General features: G+C 37.4%; 1 protein-coding gene across 1 annotated transcript; it reads right to left on the bottom strand.

The window, feature by feature from the left end:
- Window positions 1-1655: 1655 nt before the first annotated feature.
- Window positions 1656-16217, bottom strand: MANEA (mannosidase endo-alpha). Its single transcript, XM_057410808.1, has 5 exons — window positions 16110-16217; window positions 9952-10544; window positions 6418-6527; window positions 3528-3604; window positions 1656-2865 (listed from the first exon to the last, which is right to left on the bottom strand). The coding sequence occupies exons 2-5, from the start codon at window positions 10499-10501 to the stop codon at window positions 2229-2231; spliced, it is 1374 nt and encodes a 457-aa protein (XP_057266791.1). The 5' UTR covers window positions 10502-10544; window positions 16110-16217; the 3' UTR covers window positions 1656-2228.
- Window positions 16218-16860: the final 643 nt, after the last annotated feature.

Below are 16860 nucleotides of genomic sequence, written 5' to 3'. Positions count from 1 at the left end.
AGTAAAATAAAATAAGCATTAGTAAACACTTCTTTCAGAAGCACTTTGGAGTTTGCAGAAATGAAGTAGGAAAATGCAGAAAATTATAAAGAGATAATAATACAAGGGGTAACAGGTTAAAACTTAAACCAGGGGAAGTTTAGATTAGATATAAGGAGGAAGTTCTTTACTGTGAGGTTGGTGAGACACTGGAATGGGTTGCCCAGGGAAGCTGTGAATGCTCCATCCCCGATGGTGTTCAAGGCTGGGTCGGACAGAGCCTTGGGTGACATGGTTTAGTGTTAGGTGTCCCTGCCCATGGCAGGAGGGGTTGGAACTTGATGATCTTAAGGTCCTTTCTGACCCTAACTATTCTATGATTCTATGAATAATAAGACTCCAATAACTCGAGGTGACTTCAACACACCAGGGTATATGTGTCTCTCAATTTCTGCATTTATTTCAAGCATCTGAGGGCAATATAAGACACCTCATCTCCAACAACTGCAGACAAATGACAAAACTGCAAATAAGTGAAAGATACATAAACAAACCTTTTTCATACCAGAAAGACTCCAGAAAATATGAGTAGTTAAGTCACTTATATTTATTTGGAATGATAAAGGTTTCTGGAAAAAAAAACAACATACTGGTTTGGGTTTTTTCTTTTTTTAACCAGAAGTCCTCATATTCACCTTAGAATTTCATGGACAGATTACTGTGAGAACCAAGCAAAGAATGTCATTTCTAAGGGTCCTGCTGAAATTAGTGGAATTCCAGAGGTCACAACAGTTTCAGCATACGAACTAAAACACAGGACCAGCACCTTGCATATAAATAAATTAAAAAAAAAACACAAGCAAAACCACAACCAACCCCCCAAAAAACCCCACCAAAAAAACCCAACCAACCAAACAGACAAAAAACCACACAAAACCACTACCACAAAAAAAAAAAAGCCACTTTGTTACAGAATAAACACTGCTGCAAATAAAACACTGAAATTTTTACTATATTCCAAAATTCAGGAATTTTCTATGAAGTTGTACGAAAAATGCCCCCCAAAAAGAGAAAAAGAGGATTGCTGAGGAGACACATCTGAAAGTACTTATTTCCAGCCACGCTACAACATTGTAAGCAGTGTTGGTAGGGAGAAAATCTGAATAATAACAAGATTTTAGGATCTGCTATTCTGAAACCTGGAACAACTAGATCAACTAGATGAAAAACAGAAATCTCAGATTTTCAATTAAACTAATGGGTAGTTGGTGTAATTTCTACCAAACCAAACTTCTTCTAAATCAAAACTTTCCTAAAATTGTATTTATTGTAGTACTAGTAAGATACTAGGTTTAGAATCTTTAAACATTTAAAAAAAACACAGTAGATGTGTCTGCAGTCAGTTAATAGACAACATAACAATGGAAGATTTAGTATATTTTCTGCATGTTTAGGTGTTCTTCCCCCTCAAAAAAAAAATCTATTCCATTCTCGGGTTAATTTAAATTTTTTTAAATTCAAGTTAACATAGAAAAAACTATGCTACCGGTTAGTATCCAGTAATCTGCAAAAGTCTGCACCATGCACTGAACAGAACAAATGGAAGTAAACCAGGTATCTTTCAGCAGCTTTCAGTAGCTCTTTGGAATGCAATCTTTCACTTAAAAAAAAAAAAAAAACACCAAAATCCACTAGTGTTGCATCACATACACCTCTTCAGTGTTTTTACCACAAGCTAGTCACATATCAAGAATGCCCTGTGTGCAAAGCATTAAAACCAGCAGATGCATATTATTCTACACACTACAGACATGCATCCTGTGAGAAGCTACCAGTATAAAAATTCAGATTACAGCATCACTTTGATTAGAAAGACAACTACAAGAATAAAGAAAGTAAGGTTAAGTAAGCCAAATTTTTGTTCTACTTTGGTCATGTAAAATTATGCCATACATGTACTGGAAGCTCAGCATGCAAGTTATGACATCTAAAAAACAACAAAAAAGTCCCATCATTTTCCCTGAAGAATCCTAAACTGCAATACTCAGTAAGACAGATATGACAATATTCTCATCATACTTTTACTCATCAAAATTCAAATTCAGTAGTAGTGCGTATTCAAGTAGTAACACATTCAAGAGATAATTCAACCACACCTATAATAAGGATACTTAGTAACAGATTTTTCAGATCTTTATTTCTTTCCCAATGTAGTCAAGGTGTTCAAAAACAACTGCAGCAGCAACAGCTTACATAAGCCACTGTTCTTGTTCTTTTCTGTACTTCTCAGACCACTTCTGAGTAAGCTCTAGGTAAACATTCGGCTTATGTGGCTTATAGTCAAGATAAACCACTTGTCCAGTCCGTTTGGGGACGGCTTTTTCAATCTGAGTTCCCTCATGCCATTCATTAAAAGATGTAATAGAAATAATTTCTGGTCGCACCAAAAGGGCTGCACTGAAGGCAGTCTCATAGTATTTCCCATTGACGCGATTACGGGTATTGTGATTGTTCCACGGTCGGATACTAGTATCAATATACCCTGGCCCCACACTTGGAATAAACATCAAGTTGTTACTATCACAAAAGGCTTTTAAACTTGCCCAATTATGATGAGATGAGCCATAGGAGAAGCCATTGGTGGCAAAGTACGTGTACATTCCATCAAAGCCACTTCTCTGAATGTCATGCTTATGTCTTTCTTCTACAAGAAGTGCAATGAATAATGCATCATATGGTGTATTTCGAATAGTCTGGGATCCAGAAACAGTTAACAGATTTGCCCATATTTCAGGAATTGTTACGTAAGAATCGTAAACATAAAACATGGGAAGTAATCTGCCTGTGCTGGTCTTATGCCTGTAAAAGGCTGGATGGCTTCCATATCTACAAAGCAAACAAGTATCGTTAATACAAAATTTGCCATTTGGAAACTGAAATAATTTCCAAAAAATAATGTAACAAGACAGTGTATGTACATAGTAATTCATATAAATTTTCAGTCCAGTGTTTGCTGAAAGATTAAATAATGAATCTGCAAAAACCTTTGAATTACTAGAAATTAGTAACAGTGTCAAACTCCACAACAGGAATTAGCTTTTTTCTGGAGGTCAATTTAGTATTAAATAAGACAGTACAACAGACACTAACAAACAAAACAACTAATAACGGTACAGAATTTGTCAAGCTGGATTAAAATCACTAGAGTTCAACACATTAAAGCTTTAGCTGCTAGTTTGTCACTATAAAAATATATGTTTTATTTATATATCATGTAGCTACCACTTTGTTTTAATCTGAAGTATCATGACTTGTGATACTAATGGATGTTGAAAGCAATTTACATTTGAGTTCTACATAAAATTCATCTTCTCTATTTAAAAATCAGACTGAGCTTCATACCACTATAACATGAACAAAGTTTCTTACAGTTCTCTTCAGTCTTTGTACACATTTTTGTATATACTTCCAAGCTTTAGACAATATACAGAAGTCCCCTAAACCAGCATGTAACAAACCCCAAAGGAAAGCATTGTGGAAGAACTCACTTGTCAATGATGTATTTGACATTGTGGTACATACTGCGATCATCTCTGTCTTTGTAAGGTTCAATATGAAAAGTGACCTGAAAGATGAAATCACAGTAAGAGCAACACAAATGTAAAATACTATTGAATACATGAAGTGAGTACCGGTCACATTAAATATAGTTTCTCTTTACAGAGCAAACATTTTCATTTGTCTATTTTGAGAATAATCGAACCCTAATTCAATTCCTGCACTCTTAAGATTAGACACTTCAGATCCAAGGAAGTATGGTAACAGAGTAAATATTTCGGTTTTTTAAAAAAACAAAACAAAACCAAAAAACCCAAAACACACTGTTGGATTTTTTTTTTTCCCTAGGCTACAGCAAGTCAGAAACATACTTCAGAAAACTTAAAAAAACTACATCAGAAACTGAAAACAGAAATAAACTATTACCTATTTGAATGTCAAAGAACTTATTATCCAAAGAAAAATTTTAGTATTTAATTTCTAAACAATGTATTAAATTTGCCATAGATAATTCTCCAAGGAGAGTTTTCAGTGTCAAAATAGATTTTGAGATACAAGATATGAAAACTATAATTTAAAATTTTATAGATTTATCAACAGCAATAAATCCTTGGAACTAAATCTAATATAATGTACTGCTACTGTTATGCATTTCAAGCTTGAAGTTTATATAATTATTTAACCTATATATGTGAAGTAATTTCAATGAAAATTGCCACTGTTTTCAAATATACAATTAAATGGAAGAGTATATTACATTAATCCAAGCAGCTAGTTTTTCAGAAGCCATTTTAGAGAAGAAGGCATTTAATAAAATATTCAACAACCCTGCAACAGTAGCAAAATTCCATTGTAGGAAGCCAGTATCTATCTCTATTAAGTAGAAACTACAGAAAAATACAGTGTTAAGACTAAATCACTAGGACTGGCAGGACAAGTTGAAGAGCACTGTAATTTCATATTTCATTACCAACTATCAAAACCAGATAAAACAAAAGGACGTATCTTTTAGCAGACATAACAGAAATGTATTTTGTATGTTGGTTTTGGTCTACCAACATTCCTAACACTTACTAGTGCAAGAATGTTTAAAAAACCTTACAGCATTTAGGCAGCATTCCCTGGTAGTAGCTATAGTTAATACCTGTATTCCAGTAATTATCCCAAGCAGTAACACCATTTCCATCCATATTCTAATATCACCATACTATTACATGCATTTTCCTTCGCAGAGTATTTCATTTTGCCTTGGCTCTTTTGATAGACTTGAATGATAACAGGTTTTATATGCGAGCAAGCTCCTTTAGACAGATAATCTGAAAATTTTAGGGATGGATAATGTTTTCAATTTTTCTTTTTAATAATTTACCGTTACATCTGTGTAATTCATGTCATATAATGTAATTCACACAGCATTTTTAACAGTTTCAAAATTACTTCTCTATGCAATTCAACCTTCCTACTTTCCTCCTGCTTGTCAAATAATCTACAGATACTACTACTGACAGCAGATTTCCCTAGGAATCTGCAACTTGCATAACTAAAACCAGAGTAGATGAGCAGACTATATTTTTAGTCCCCAGTACAGACAACACTATACAGAGATGACACACATACAGCTACTTAAATAATCTAAAACCTCACATTTATTACTCAGCAAGACTAAAAGGCAATGAATGTTTTCTTTATCCCAAGCAAAAAAAACCAAGTTTTATACTAAAAAAAAAAATCTAACCATGATTTTATATTCTACTGATCAATTCACATAGTCTTTAATTAATCTGATATTTCATCTGTTTGAGAAAGCCAGTAATTTAGCCTTTCTATGCTGTCATGCCCTGGAGTAATCTAAAGCCAGAGCAGCACCTCTTTGACCTTACTGTCCAAGGGAAATGTTCCTAATACCTTCTGGAATAATGACATTCATTCAAACTAGAACTTCTAAGTCCCTCTTTGTTATTCATAGATGCTTACTCCTGACCTCTACAATCAGGTGCCAGCAAGTTTTAAGGCAATGTAAAAAAAAGGGGTTAGTCTTTCTTCAAAAGATCCTTAGTTTACTGATCATTGTATTCCATAGTATTTTGAAAAAATAATGCTTTCCTCAACACCCAAGACTCATCTGAAAACAACCGATGGACGAACTTTAAAAACGGTTTCCTAAAAATAAAATTAAGAAATCCACACCACCACACCTCAGATTTTGTAAGCTTCAGATCTGAACCGAAACGGAAAAAAGGCCTATCATAGCTGTTGCGGTTCAATCCCAGCAGTTAACTCAGAACCACGCAGACATTCTCTCACTCCCCCTGACGCTTCTTCATCCCCCCACTCAGGGAGAGATGGGGAGGAGAATAGAAAGAATGTACCTCCCACGGGTTGAGATAAGAACAGTCCAGTAACTAAGGTATAACACAAACCACTACTGCTACAACAATAATAATAATGATAAGGGAAGTAACAAGGGGAGAGAATACAACCGCTCACCACCTGCTGACTGATACCCATCCCAACTTGAGCAGTGATCTGGGCCTTCCAGGTAACAGTTTATATATGACGCATGACGTGCTGTGGTATGGAATACCCCTTTGGCTAGCTTGGGTCAGGTGTCCTGTCTCTGCTTCCTCCCAGCTTCCCATGCCCCTCCTCACTGGCAGAGCATGAGAGATTGAAAAGTCCTTGATTGGGGTAATCACTGCTTAGGTTCCATGAATCAAAGGAAGCACACAGTGTAACAGGAGACAGAAACAGAAGTCACCATTACATGACAAGACTCCCTGGTCTATACAAGTCAAATATAGTTTAATATCTGTAGTTTAACCTTTTAGCAAGGTTACAATACTAAACAGTGCTATTTTATGCATCTTAAAAATACTTTACCTTTAGATTATACTTGTGTGCATAATCCAAAATAACAGGCACCAAATCATCAGTTGGTTCTCCATTTTCATCAGCCATACCTGGTGGGTACCATGAAAGCACTATTACACCTGAAAATACAAAACTTAAGTTTTAAATCATGTTGTATGTTAAACATGCACAATGTAATACTGTCATGAGTTTTAATTACTGTTTGATGTGATATATAATACAAATTAGAATTTCATATTTTTAACAAATATGAGATCTCAGTATTTGCAGAGTGGATTTTAACTTCTTTTATTGTTTAAAAAACAACAAAACAAACAGTGGCAAGATAACCTGTCAAGACAACAGATCAGTGTCAACAGACAACTCAGTGTCCCAAGCCTAACACTTAGAACCATTTCCTCCCACTTTTCAACACAGCATTCTAACCTCCAGGTTGTATGAATCGGAAGAGAATGCTCCCAACTAAGGCACTATAGCTATGCCAAAGAATACCATGATACATAGGGTTACAGAACACTCAAAAGATGAGGGATATGCATGTGATAAGAGATCCTTATTTTATGAAACTTTATTGCCCACTGTATTTCTGCATTGTACATCTGGCTGCATTACAAAAAAAACACTTCAAACAGTGACTGTAATCCCATAACCTTCATTCTTGCTAAAAGCAATTATGGTATAATCCACCCTTCCAACCATGTGAAATTAGTTCTAAATTTATTACCTAAAAAAAAATGCTTGAGTGATTCCCTATAGTTTAAGAATGTTACTACTCCTGTCAAAAAAAGAAGAGAACAAATACAATGTCCCTATACTGTAATTTTTCCTCTCCGAACACACACCTCTCCAGACAGGCTAAGTCCCTTGCTTCTAAAATAAAATGCTGCCAGATAAGTAAGTTAGAACTTTAAGGTATGTGACTGGAAACAATATCAGGAAGTAGGTAAGCCAGAAAGAAATACATTAAATACTATTTAAAACATGTCAAAGAATAAGCCAATGTGATTTTTTTTTAACTACACAAAAGACTTAAGTACACAAATCAGGTGACTGAGATAGCAAAGTATATACTCTAAATTCCATCTATTTTACTAACTTCATCACATTTCTAACAATTTCCAAAAAAAGTCCAAATTTATGAAAAAGAAATCATAAATCAGCATGAATACATACTCATCTAACATGAAAACCAGAAATTTGAGGTGACTATAGAACTTAGTTCAACTACCATCAGCACATTCTCTCCACACTTTATCAAAAACAGAATTGCAAATAATAGACTAACTGCTCAAGAACAAGAAAAATGCAATATTTTACCACCCATCTTTTGATGAGTAAGATGTAAAGTAGAACAGTAACAGCAGACTCAGGTTATGCTCAGGGTACCTTGAATACAACATCTGCTATACCTTTAGGAAACAGAGAAAAGTTCAGGAGACGTAACTGTTCATCAAGGAACGTAAAATCACATTTGCATTAGTCCTGCCCCATGAAATGCTACTTAATATTTTCCTTCCTGTGGTTAAAAACAGTTATGTACCACTTCAGGAAACTAAAAGAAGATGGACTCAATGCCAAAACCAACAGTGTTTTAAACCAGAGTAGTCACCTAGACAAATTAAGGACTTCAGACTGGACTACCACAAAAAACAGGCTGGTGCAAGAAAATAAATTTCATAAAGCAACCTGAGGAATAAAATCTATTGTATTAATCTGTTACAAAATACAAAATTAATAAATAAGAATTCTAAAATACAAGAATACAAGGAAGCACTGCATGAGACTCCTGCTGCTCCAATCTCTTATACGCCTTTGATCATTACACTACATTGGCTGAAAGAACCACTTACATATTTCTCCTTTTGTAAGTTCCTTGATAAAGCCTCAAGAAAAGAAGAAAAATTATTTGACAGAATGTAAAATGCAGTCATAGATTAGACATTGGCTAAGATTCAAAAAGAAGGAACTGCAAATAGTTAACCTTATAGTACACAAAAATGAACCAAGTATAATTCTTATTTAAGACAAACAAACAAACAAACATATGAGAAGAGGAAAAAAAGTTGATGATTTATGTTGGTCATATATATACTTAAACCCATATATATACTTAAACCCATAAGCCAGAATAACAGCAGGAAAAAAAATCACTTTTGACAAACACAAGTAATATGTTACAAAGAGTATGTCACAGTAAGGAAGAACTATGCTTTCACACTGCTGAGTTTTAAATGGAAAACTAACTTTAAGGTACTAAAAGAGCTTCTTTTGCAAGGTATTTTTCGCTAGTATTTGGCACCTTTTCTACCAGCAGGTCAGCTTTATTAGACATCTGCATTAAGATAAGAAACATCAGATTCCTCTGAAGCTACAAGTGCCCTCTCGCTTTCATCATATAACATGCATTATTTTGCTTTAGATAAGACTAAAAAAGTGCTTATTGGCAACTAATACGAGAGATTTCTCTGCAACAGTCTTCCCACAGTTGCTGGTGTTCTTGTTAATGTTACTGTATTACGGAAAAGGATGAGAAATTTCCTACATTTGTATTAACCCTTGTACAAAACACAGGTTAGGTTAAAAAACAAGAGAAAACAATATCCAAGAAGTAACCATTATACAAGTAAACACTACTAATGGGAACACAACATTTAAATCAAACCTTGATTGGGTGAATCAAAGTGATTCAATTCAATGTGATTAGCACTCTAAATAATGCTACGAGCTCTGGTCATGTTGCGCCAACTACATTTACAGAAGCTCTTCAGAGTTTAATAGTAACCTCTATGACTACTTATTTTAAAGAAGATAAATGTAACAAAGACCATAAAGCCCAACAACAGAAAATGACACCTAAGAAATACTGAATATTCTTATGTATATAGCCTATCTTATTTAGATAAGGGGAATATCAGTTTGTGTTGGGAAAAAAATATATGTTTAGACAAAGAAATTAACTATAATTAGCTACACTGAAACTACTGTACCCGAGTTCAAGGTTTGGATTAGATGTTTGCATAGACAGTAAGAACTATAAACACACAGTATAAAATTTTAATTGCATAAAAGCTATAATTCTACATGCTCTTTGATATACGTATTAATACACAATTGTTACTGCACACAAAAAATTCAGAAAAACAAAGCCCCTATTTGAACATACTGCTCCACAACCATCTTAACAGGATTTATTGAAACCTGTTTTTAAAACTGAAGTATTAATTTCAAAAAAGAATATAACTATTCTAACAGCATTTTCTGTATTTTCTAAATATGCTATAGTGCTTAACAGTAAGTCATAAAACATGCAACCTAAAGGATAACACATGCAGTTCTTCTATTTCTGTGCTGTTCACTCATCAAACATAGCTCTGAAGATGTACGTTTGAGCTGGGACTTAAAACTCAGAAATACAAAGACATTTAGTAGTTCATTCTCATTTCCAGAATGACATATAAAAATGGAAGAATGGGTCAGTTGTGTTCATTCATATATTTAAGGATGGATAAACGAACAACATGATGAAATTTTAACATTCATTACCAGTTGAAGCTGCACGCATTTGCTTCATGTGGGCTTCTATGACAGAAGGGTCTTTGGAACTGTAAGATCCAAGTTCAGGATAAAAATTGGCCCCAATGTCCTCAGGAGGACTATGTCTTCCCTTTGGATAGTTGTTTGCAATTTTGGGATCCCAGTGCGGCAACAATGGATGGTTCCAGTGAATGTATTTACCATCAAACTGTGGATTGCCAAACCAACTATAGTAGAATATGTGAAAGTTATAATTAGGAGGTGATAGCTCTTCTTCCAGCTTGTTTACAGGAGGCATAGATGCTTTCATAGTATTGACTGCAACACTATGCAAATTATTGACATGCGTTACAGTATCTCCTTGAACCCTATTTAGTGAATTCTGTTTATTGTCTAAGTGCACTGTCCGTTGTTGAAGCTCGGGCAACAAACCAAGTCCAAATGGATCCCCAAAGCCAGCTCTGTCAGGTCTCAGGGTCTTCAAAGCCATCATTATGGAGCAAATAAACAAAATAAAAAGCAACAAAATGATGCATGTTCTTCTGCGAAATCTTGCCATGATGTCATAGTTCAGAATCCAAACAGAAGGTTTTTGGCCGCAACTGATCAAAAGACAAATATTTTAAGGTCAGATTTCTTATTACCTAATTCAACAGTATGAAATGCTTCATAAAGTTTCGACATAACAGAAATCATGTAGAGAAAAATGTAATGCACACACAAACTGCATAACTAACAGCCCAAGGCGAGGCAATGGGTGACAAAAAACATTTCTGTATTTGAAAATGTGTGTCAGGTTCTGAGATTCTACCCCCAAGGACTCATATATTTTATAAAACACCTTCTTTTTGAACTTTGTTGTTTTCCTAAGCCAAACAAATCCCCTGAAATGGAAATTCCAGTTATATTATTTCAGAAGTATCATGTTTTGACAAGTCTGATAGAAACAGCACAGAAAACAGAAGGTAAAAAGTAGGAGCCAGGAAGGATTAAAATGTAGCAGAACAAGAGTTAAATGACAAAATGGGATAAGACAGAAGTACATCTTATATTCCAAATGCAGATTTCATTTGCTAACCTATTGACTGGCTTCAGACCAACCACACTGCGTTTAGCTAAGCAATGCACTGATTATGTACTTTGGCAAATTAAACTCAAAGCAATGATGCTTTGCAACTTCAGAGATTTAAAATTCTGATTTGTTTTATGAATTATATAAACAAAAAAAAAAAACAGCACATCATTAAGGATGGACCTCAATCAGAAAGCCCGAAAATTAGCTGCTGGCAGCCTGGTAGTTCAATGTCACAGCTGCATGACACTTCATGTAGAATTCCAGGACTAAATTCAAAACAAGACCAACGGTATACAACAAGATTTGAGCCCTGAAAGTAGAGGGAAGAAACAGAGAATAACTGAATGCCTAATTATTTGTAACTTTAATTCCTGTTCAATATTCAACACAAGAGAGCCTGAGACAAGGATTAGTGAAATTTAGGTTATCACAGAATTATGCGGAACAAGATTATGCATAAAAGTGACAACGCTGAACTAGAAAATCTTAGAATAAATTTTTGATTCAACAGCCATTAGACAAAGCATAGCTGGGATTTTGTATTTCTACCACCAACCTCTAAATTTTAGAATCTTACTTTAATGCACTGAGATACACAGAGATCTTGTTAAAATACTTATGAAGTACTTCACCACAGTTTCCTACCAATGTCCAATGTTAAACTGCATTAACATATAGCTCAATTGTCACAACACTCTGTGCTACAGCTGTGATAATCTCAGATAAGGAGTTTTAGAATATCCTTTTTAACAACACAGTCTGAAATGGATTAGCAACATGACACTGCCAAAAAGGGAAGTTTTGCTTCCATTTCCAAACTTAATCTGTTCATCTGTTTACTTTTAGTTACCTCTGGAATTCATCTGGTTTTCACAGTAATGTCACTCATACATGTCAGCAGCAAGATCCTGTTAACATCCCCAAAATAAACAATAGAACACCCCTATGCACTTCTACCTTCTTACAGAGCTGACCCAACTGAATGAGTACCACAGCACTAATGCCAACAAATGAGTTAACAGCACAAATGGGGGAAGGGAACAAAAATGATGCTGCTCATTTTGCCCAATTGGATTGTGAAACCATACATACCTTTGGCTAGTGTCAGGAAAAATTATTTTACACCATCTATGTTTATAGTACTAAAGACTTTTCATTAACAGGGCTGATATCACTTCACATCAAATCACAGGGATTTTTTTCTCTAGCTCACAATCCACTCCAAGATCTTAGAATTTTGTCAAAGAGATTACTTGGAGTCCAGAACATTTTTTTTTTTCCTAATAAGAAATTAACTTTAAATACATTTAATTACTTGTACTACTTTTCCTGTCTCCTTTCTAGTCTATCATGCTACCCCTCCCTGGGAGTTTAACTCAATTTTCTGATTAGACAAACTGATGTTTCCTACAAGGTCAGGATTTTTTTATTTTTTTAAGGAAACAATATTATTCACATGGATTCAGTTATCTTTAATTTAACCCAGATGCTACTGATCTTCCTCAAACGACATACAAAACAGCCAGTGATATGTTACTTCTGCAATTATATCTCACCTCTTCTGTAAAAAAAGAATTAAAGATTGTAGTGTTTATAATTAGAATGTTCATAAAGTCTTTAATTTGGGCCTTCCTATTCCATATCAAAGAAACTGTTCTTTTTTATTCTTTGTTTGATATATCTGCTACTCAATTCCTTTACAGCATCAATTTTTCATTAATATAAAGTGCTTCTTCTGAAGTGTTGACCTTAGTGTTCCATGTTCTTACTTTAACAAGTATATTTTCAATGGAATATTTAGCACGAAAGCATACTTATTCAAATTTGACTAGCATCAGGAGAGACTCTGGTCTACCACTGCATATTCTAAGCCCTCATACAGAGGCTCAGCACTAAAGCGCAAAACTTCTAGAACAAGTAAGCGATACCTATAGTAAAGCCTTGTGTTTTGGGGAGATAGCAATCTCAGTGATGACATAATTCAGCCCTGGCATAGATACCTATACTGTAAAAGCTGCACTGAAAAGCTACAGTTTGGCAATGCTTGCATTATGTCACTTGATCTTGTTCAGAGCTGCTCTAAAGACAGTGACAGATAAATTATGCTCATCAACACTAGTGCCACAGCAGAATGGTAATATCAGGAAACAGAATGAGCAAACATGCCATGTGAAACAGCTACCTGAAGTCTATTCCAGGAACCAGAAAAATCTTAGAACATGCTTCTCATTCAACAGCCATGAGAGAGAGCATAGGTGTGATTCTGCATTTCTGTCATGGACATCCAGATTTTAGAACCTGACTTCAATTTACTGAGGTACACAGGTCATTCCTATACACTCATAAAGTACCTTGCCTTGGACTGTTGGGTGCATTTGGATCTAACAGAAATTCCCTTTCTCAGTAGAAAAAAGTCAGCCTGAATAACTTCAGCTTTATGCAGATTAAGAGCTCGCATCCAGGGAGTTACTCTGACTCATAGGATGACTTGTTCAAGTAGTAGCAGCTTTTCCATTCTAACCCCAAGTTTGTTGATCCACATTGGTGTATAAGAAATAAATTAAGCAGTTAACCCCTTTCTCTTGCCTAGTCATAACAGGTCAGAAAGAAGAATGAGTTAGTTTAGATGACCAGTCTCCGCCTCTGGGCAAAGAACAGGCCCAGCGCAGAATAATGCTTTATCAGAATAGTTAGGCACCTTCAGCCATATGTGTATCAGAGACTTCCTGAGCAGAATGCCATTTCTTTGTACAACATCAAAAAACACCTTCCATTTAGGAACTCACCTGCTATTTCAATTTGATCGCCCTAGTTCTCAAATTAGAAGGGACAGTAAACAAGTATTAATTTACATTTATTACTACTACTTATACTTTCTCCTTTACTAAAAGCTCAATTGCTTCTATCAGGTTCTCTTGAGTTTTTCTTTAGAGAAATGTCTAGTCTGCCTGATCTGCATATTGTATCACCATCATGGGATAAATTTAAACATTTTTCAGGTGTTTCTGTACTGTTTCAGCTCCACTACATCATCCCTTTCTGAAATTAATGCAGCACATTTTAATACAGTGTGACTTTCAACATGCAACCTGGACATAAAATTGCCTTTTGTTTTGATCTTTTTTTCCTTAATTTTATTCCCTGTTTTCCACATTTTTTCTATCAATTCACTTCACAGCTAATGCATGTAAACTGGTAACAAAAATGTTATCATCCCTAAATCAAGTTCCCAAGTGGTAAAAAAGAGCTCAAAGTCACTAATGTGAAATTAAAATTTTCTTTATTCTATGAATTTGAATATATATATTTCAAATAAATGTTTGTTTGGTTCAGTTTTAGGTCTTTTTAATTCTTTCTATTGGAAATGGAAATTTCTTTGGCAAATTTTCCACTGAGAAGTGCCTGAAGATTTCAGGACCTTTGGTTAACTCTGTTGGTGTTAACCCTTCACTACCACCACACTTCTCCAAATCAGGAATTGTCATCTTCAGGCCCAGACCAAAAGCACAGAAAACAACTGATTTCTGGCTTGGGGAACAAAAGTATTAATAATAAAAAAGCAACAGAGGCTGACAACATCTTCCTTGTAAGAGCCTTGGGTATATTAAAAAAAAGGGAAATTTCCTGGAAGTGTCTGCTTAGGAAAAGTCCTTTTCTAAATACTTTTTTAAAAAGCCCTGAAAATCTCGGAAGACCACATCACAGATGGCATGCGGACATTTTATAGCCTACATTATAAATATAAAAAATATAAAACACTGCCAATAATAGGCTTTTGATCCAACCAATTCAGAAAGAGGCATCTGAAACATGACAATTCTAACACGGATAACTGTATCATTCACAAAGAAGGGAATGTGATTTTTTTTGGTAACTATACCTGAATTTAAGATAGCTGCAATAACAAAAAAGCAACCCTGTTGCACTTCCTCGATTCTAAATGTGGTAAGACAGCCTGCAGCACTGAATTATATTTAGAACCACAGAATGGTCTGGAAGGGACCTTAAAGACATGTACTTCCAACCCCCCCTGCCATGGGCAGAGACACCTTCCACCAGACTAGGTTGCTCAAAGCCCCATTCAACCTGGCCTTGAACACTGCCAGGGATGGGGCACCCACAGCTTCTGCGGGCAACCGGTGCCAGTGCCTCACCACTCTCACAGGAAAGAACTTCCTAATATCTGATTTAAATCTACCCTCTTTCTGCTTAAAGGCATTATCCATTGTCCTGTCACTACATGCCCTTATAAAAGGTCTCTCCAGCTTTCTTGTAGGCTCCCTCTTAGGTACTGGAAGGCTGCTCTAAGGTCTCCCCTGAGCCCTCTTCTCCAGACTGCAAAAGCCTAGCTATCTCAGCCTGTCTCCAGTGGAGAGGTGATCCCCTCGGAGCATCTTTGTGGCCTCCTCTGGACTTGCTCTAACAGGTTCACCTCCTTCTTATGTAACAGACATCTTATTTTATATGTAAGAGTATTGGATTTCAACATGCCAGCCTTCTCCTGCCTTGAAAGAACACGGACTATGAGCAGCAGCAGACCACGGAAAGACAGCAACCTTCCTCACCGGGAGCTACCTGTGAACGGGGTTCCCGGGGCTATCTGCAGTGCGGGCAGCTGCGGAGAGAAGCTGTTCAGCAGGAGTTCAAAGAAAGGGAAGCGCAGCCAGCTCACGCCGTTGCTCCCCTCCCCTGAGCAGGCCACCACATTACGAGCCTTCACGCTTTTCTCTAACACTGACCAGCCGAGCGCCAGAGCTCTCGCCAAGCTCCATCCCCAGCCAAGAAGCTCAGCATCCGCCGCGGGCGGGCGGGCGGGATTCGTGGGAGCGCGGAGAGAGGTACCGCCGGAGCGGCACCCTCAGCCCCTCCGACAACGGCAGCAGGAGGCGACTGCCTTCCCCTCGTCTCCTGGCCTCTCCCAGCCCCGATGAGCCCCAGAGCTCCGCCGCGGCGCCCGGCCCGGCCCAGCCCAGCCCATCTTCTCGCTACCCCCTTCCCAAGCCGCCGGGGCCGGCAGTGGCACTGGCGGCGCAACTGGGGCCCTGGGTGGGCCACCAAAGCACGTGCCCCGTGTGCCGCTGCCGTTACTCACCCGCCCGAATCAGGGGCGCTGCCCGACGGCTAGCGGGTGGGCGGGGAGGGGGGCGTGCTCGCAACGGGGCCTGGCTCGGCGGTGCCCGGGCAGGCCGGAGCTGGGCGGCTCAGCTGCCTCACACCGCTCCGCCGAGGCGGGGCGGATGGGGCAGCATGTGTGCGCATGCTTCGGCAGTGGCGCACGCGCGGTAGGCGGGTTTGTGGGAAGGGTAGTCGCTGTCGGTTCGGGTGGCGGTTCGCGTTATAGCCGCCCTGGTCATGGCCGGGTGTGAGAGCTCAGCGCCGGTTACTGCTGGCTGACGGGACGGCGGGAAGCAGAGATTGTCAGCCTGCCTGCGGCTGGGTGCGCTCTTAAGTTGCTTGGCTTTTCCATCCGTGAGGGAGGGATGTGAGCAGTTGCGTGTTAGGACGGCATAGGCTTTGAAATGGTCTTTTACGCTCAAAAGAGCTGAAAATTATTCATTTCTTTAAATTTATGTGGTGGCTTGGTGGTGGTTCAGCTGGAGAAGTACTTGAACAACGGTAATGGCTGGGTAATTCCAGTGGTTTAAATCTGGGTGTGGCAGATGGATGGTTCATGGTGTGTAAAATGTGGCAGTTCTGCACAGTGAGGGACATGAGTTTATGCTCTGTAGAGTAAGGTGTGCAAGATGTTCATGCACTGAGGAAGTCAGTGCATTGGAGTAACTATTTTTATACCCTGAACTCAGAACACTGAGTTGGAAGGGACCTTAAAGATCATTCAGTTC

Source organism: Pezoporus wallicus, unplaced genomic scaffold (genome assembly GCF_028554395.1).
Source record: "Pezoporus wallicus isolate ANWC-B61680 ecotype Strahan unplaced genomic scaffold, APGP_CSIRO_Pwel_v1 contig_747, whole genome shotgun sequence".
In the NCBI taxonomy this organism is placed as follows: domain Eukaryota; kingdom Metazoa; phylum Chordata; class Aves; order Psittaciformes; family Psittacidae; genus Pezoporus; species Pezoporus wallicus.
Note: the sequence above shows the minus strand (reverse complement) of the source record. Positions and strands in the feature narration are given on the sequence as shown.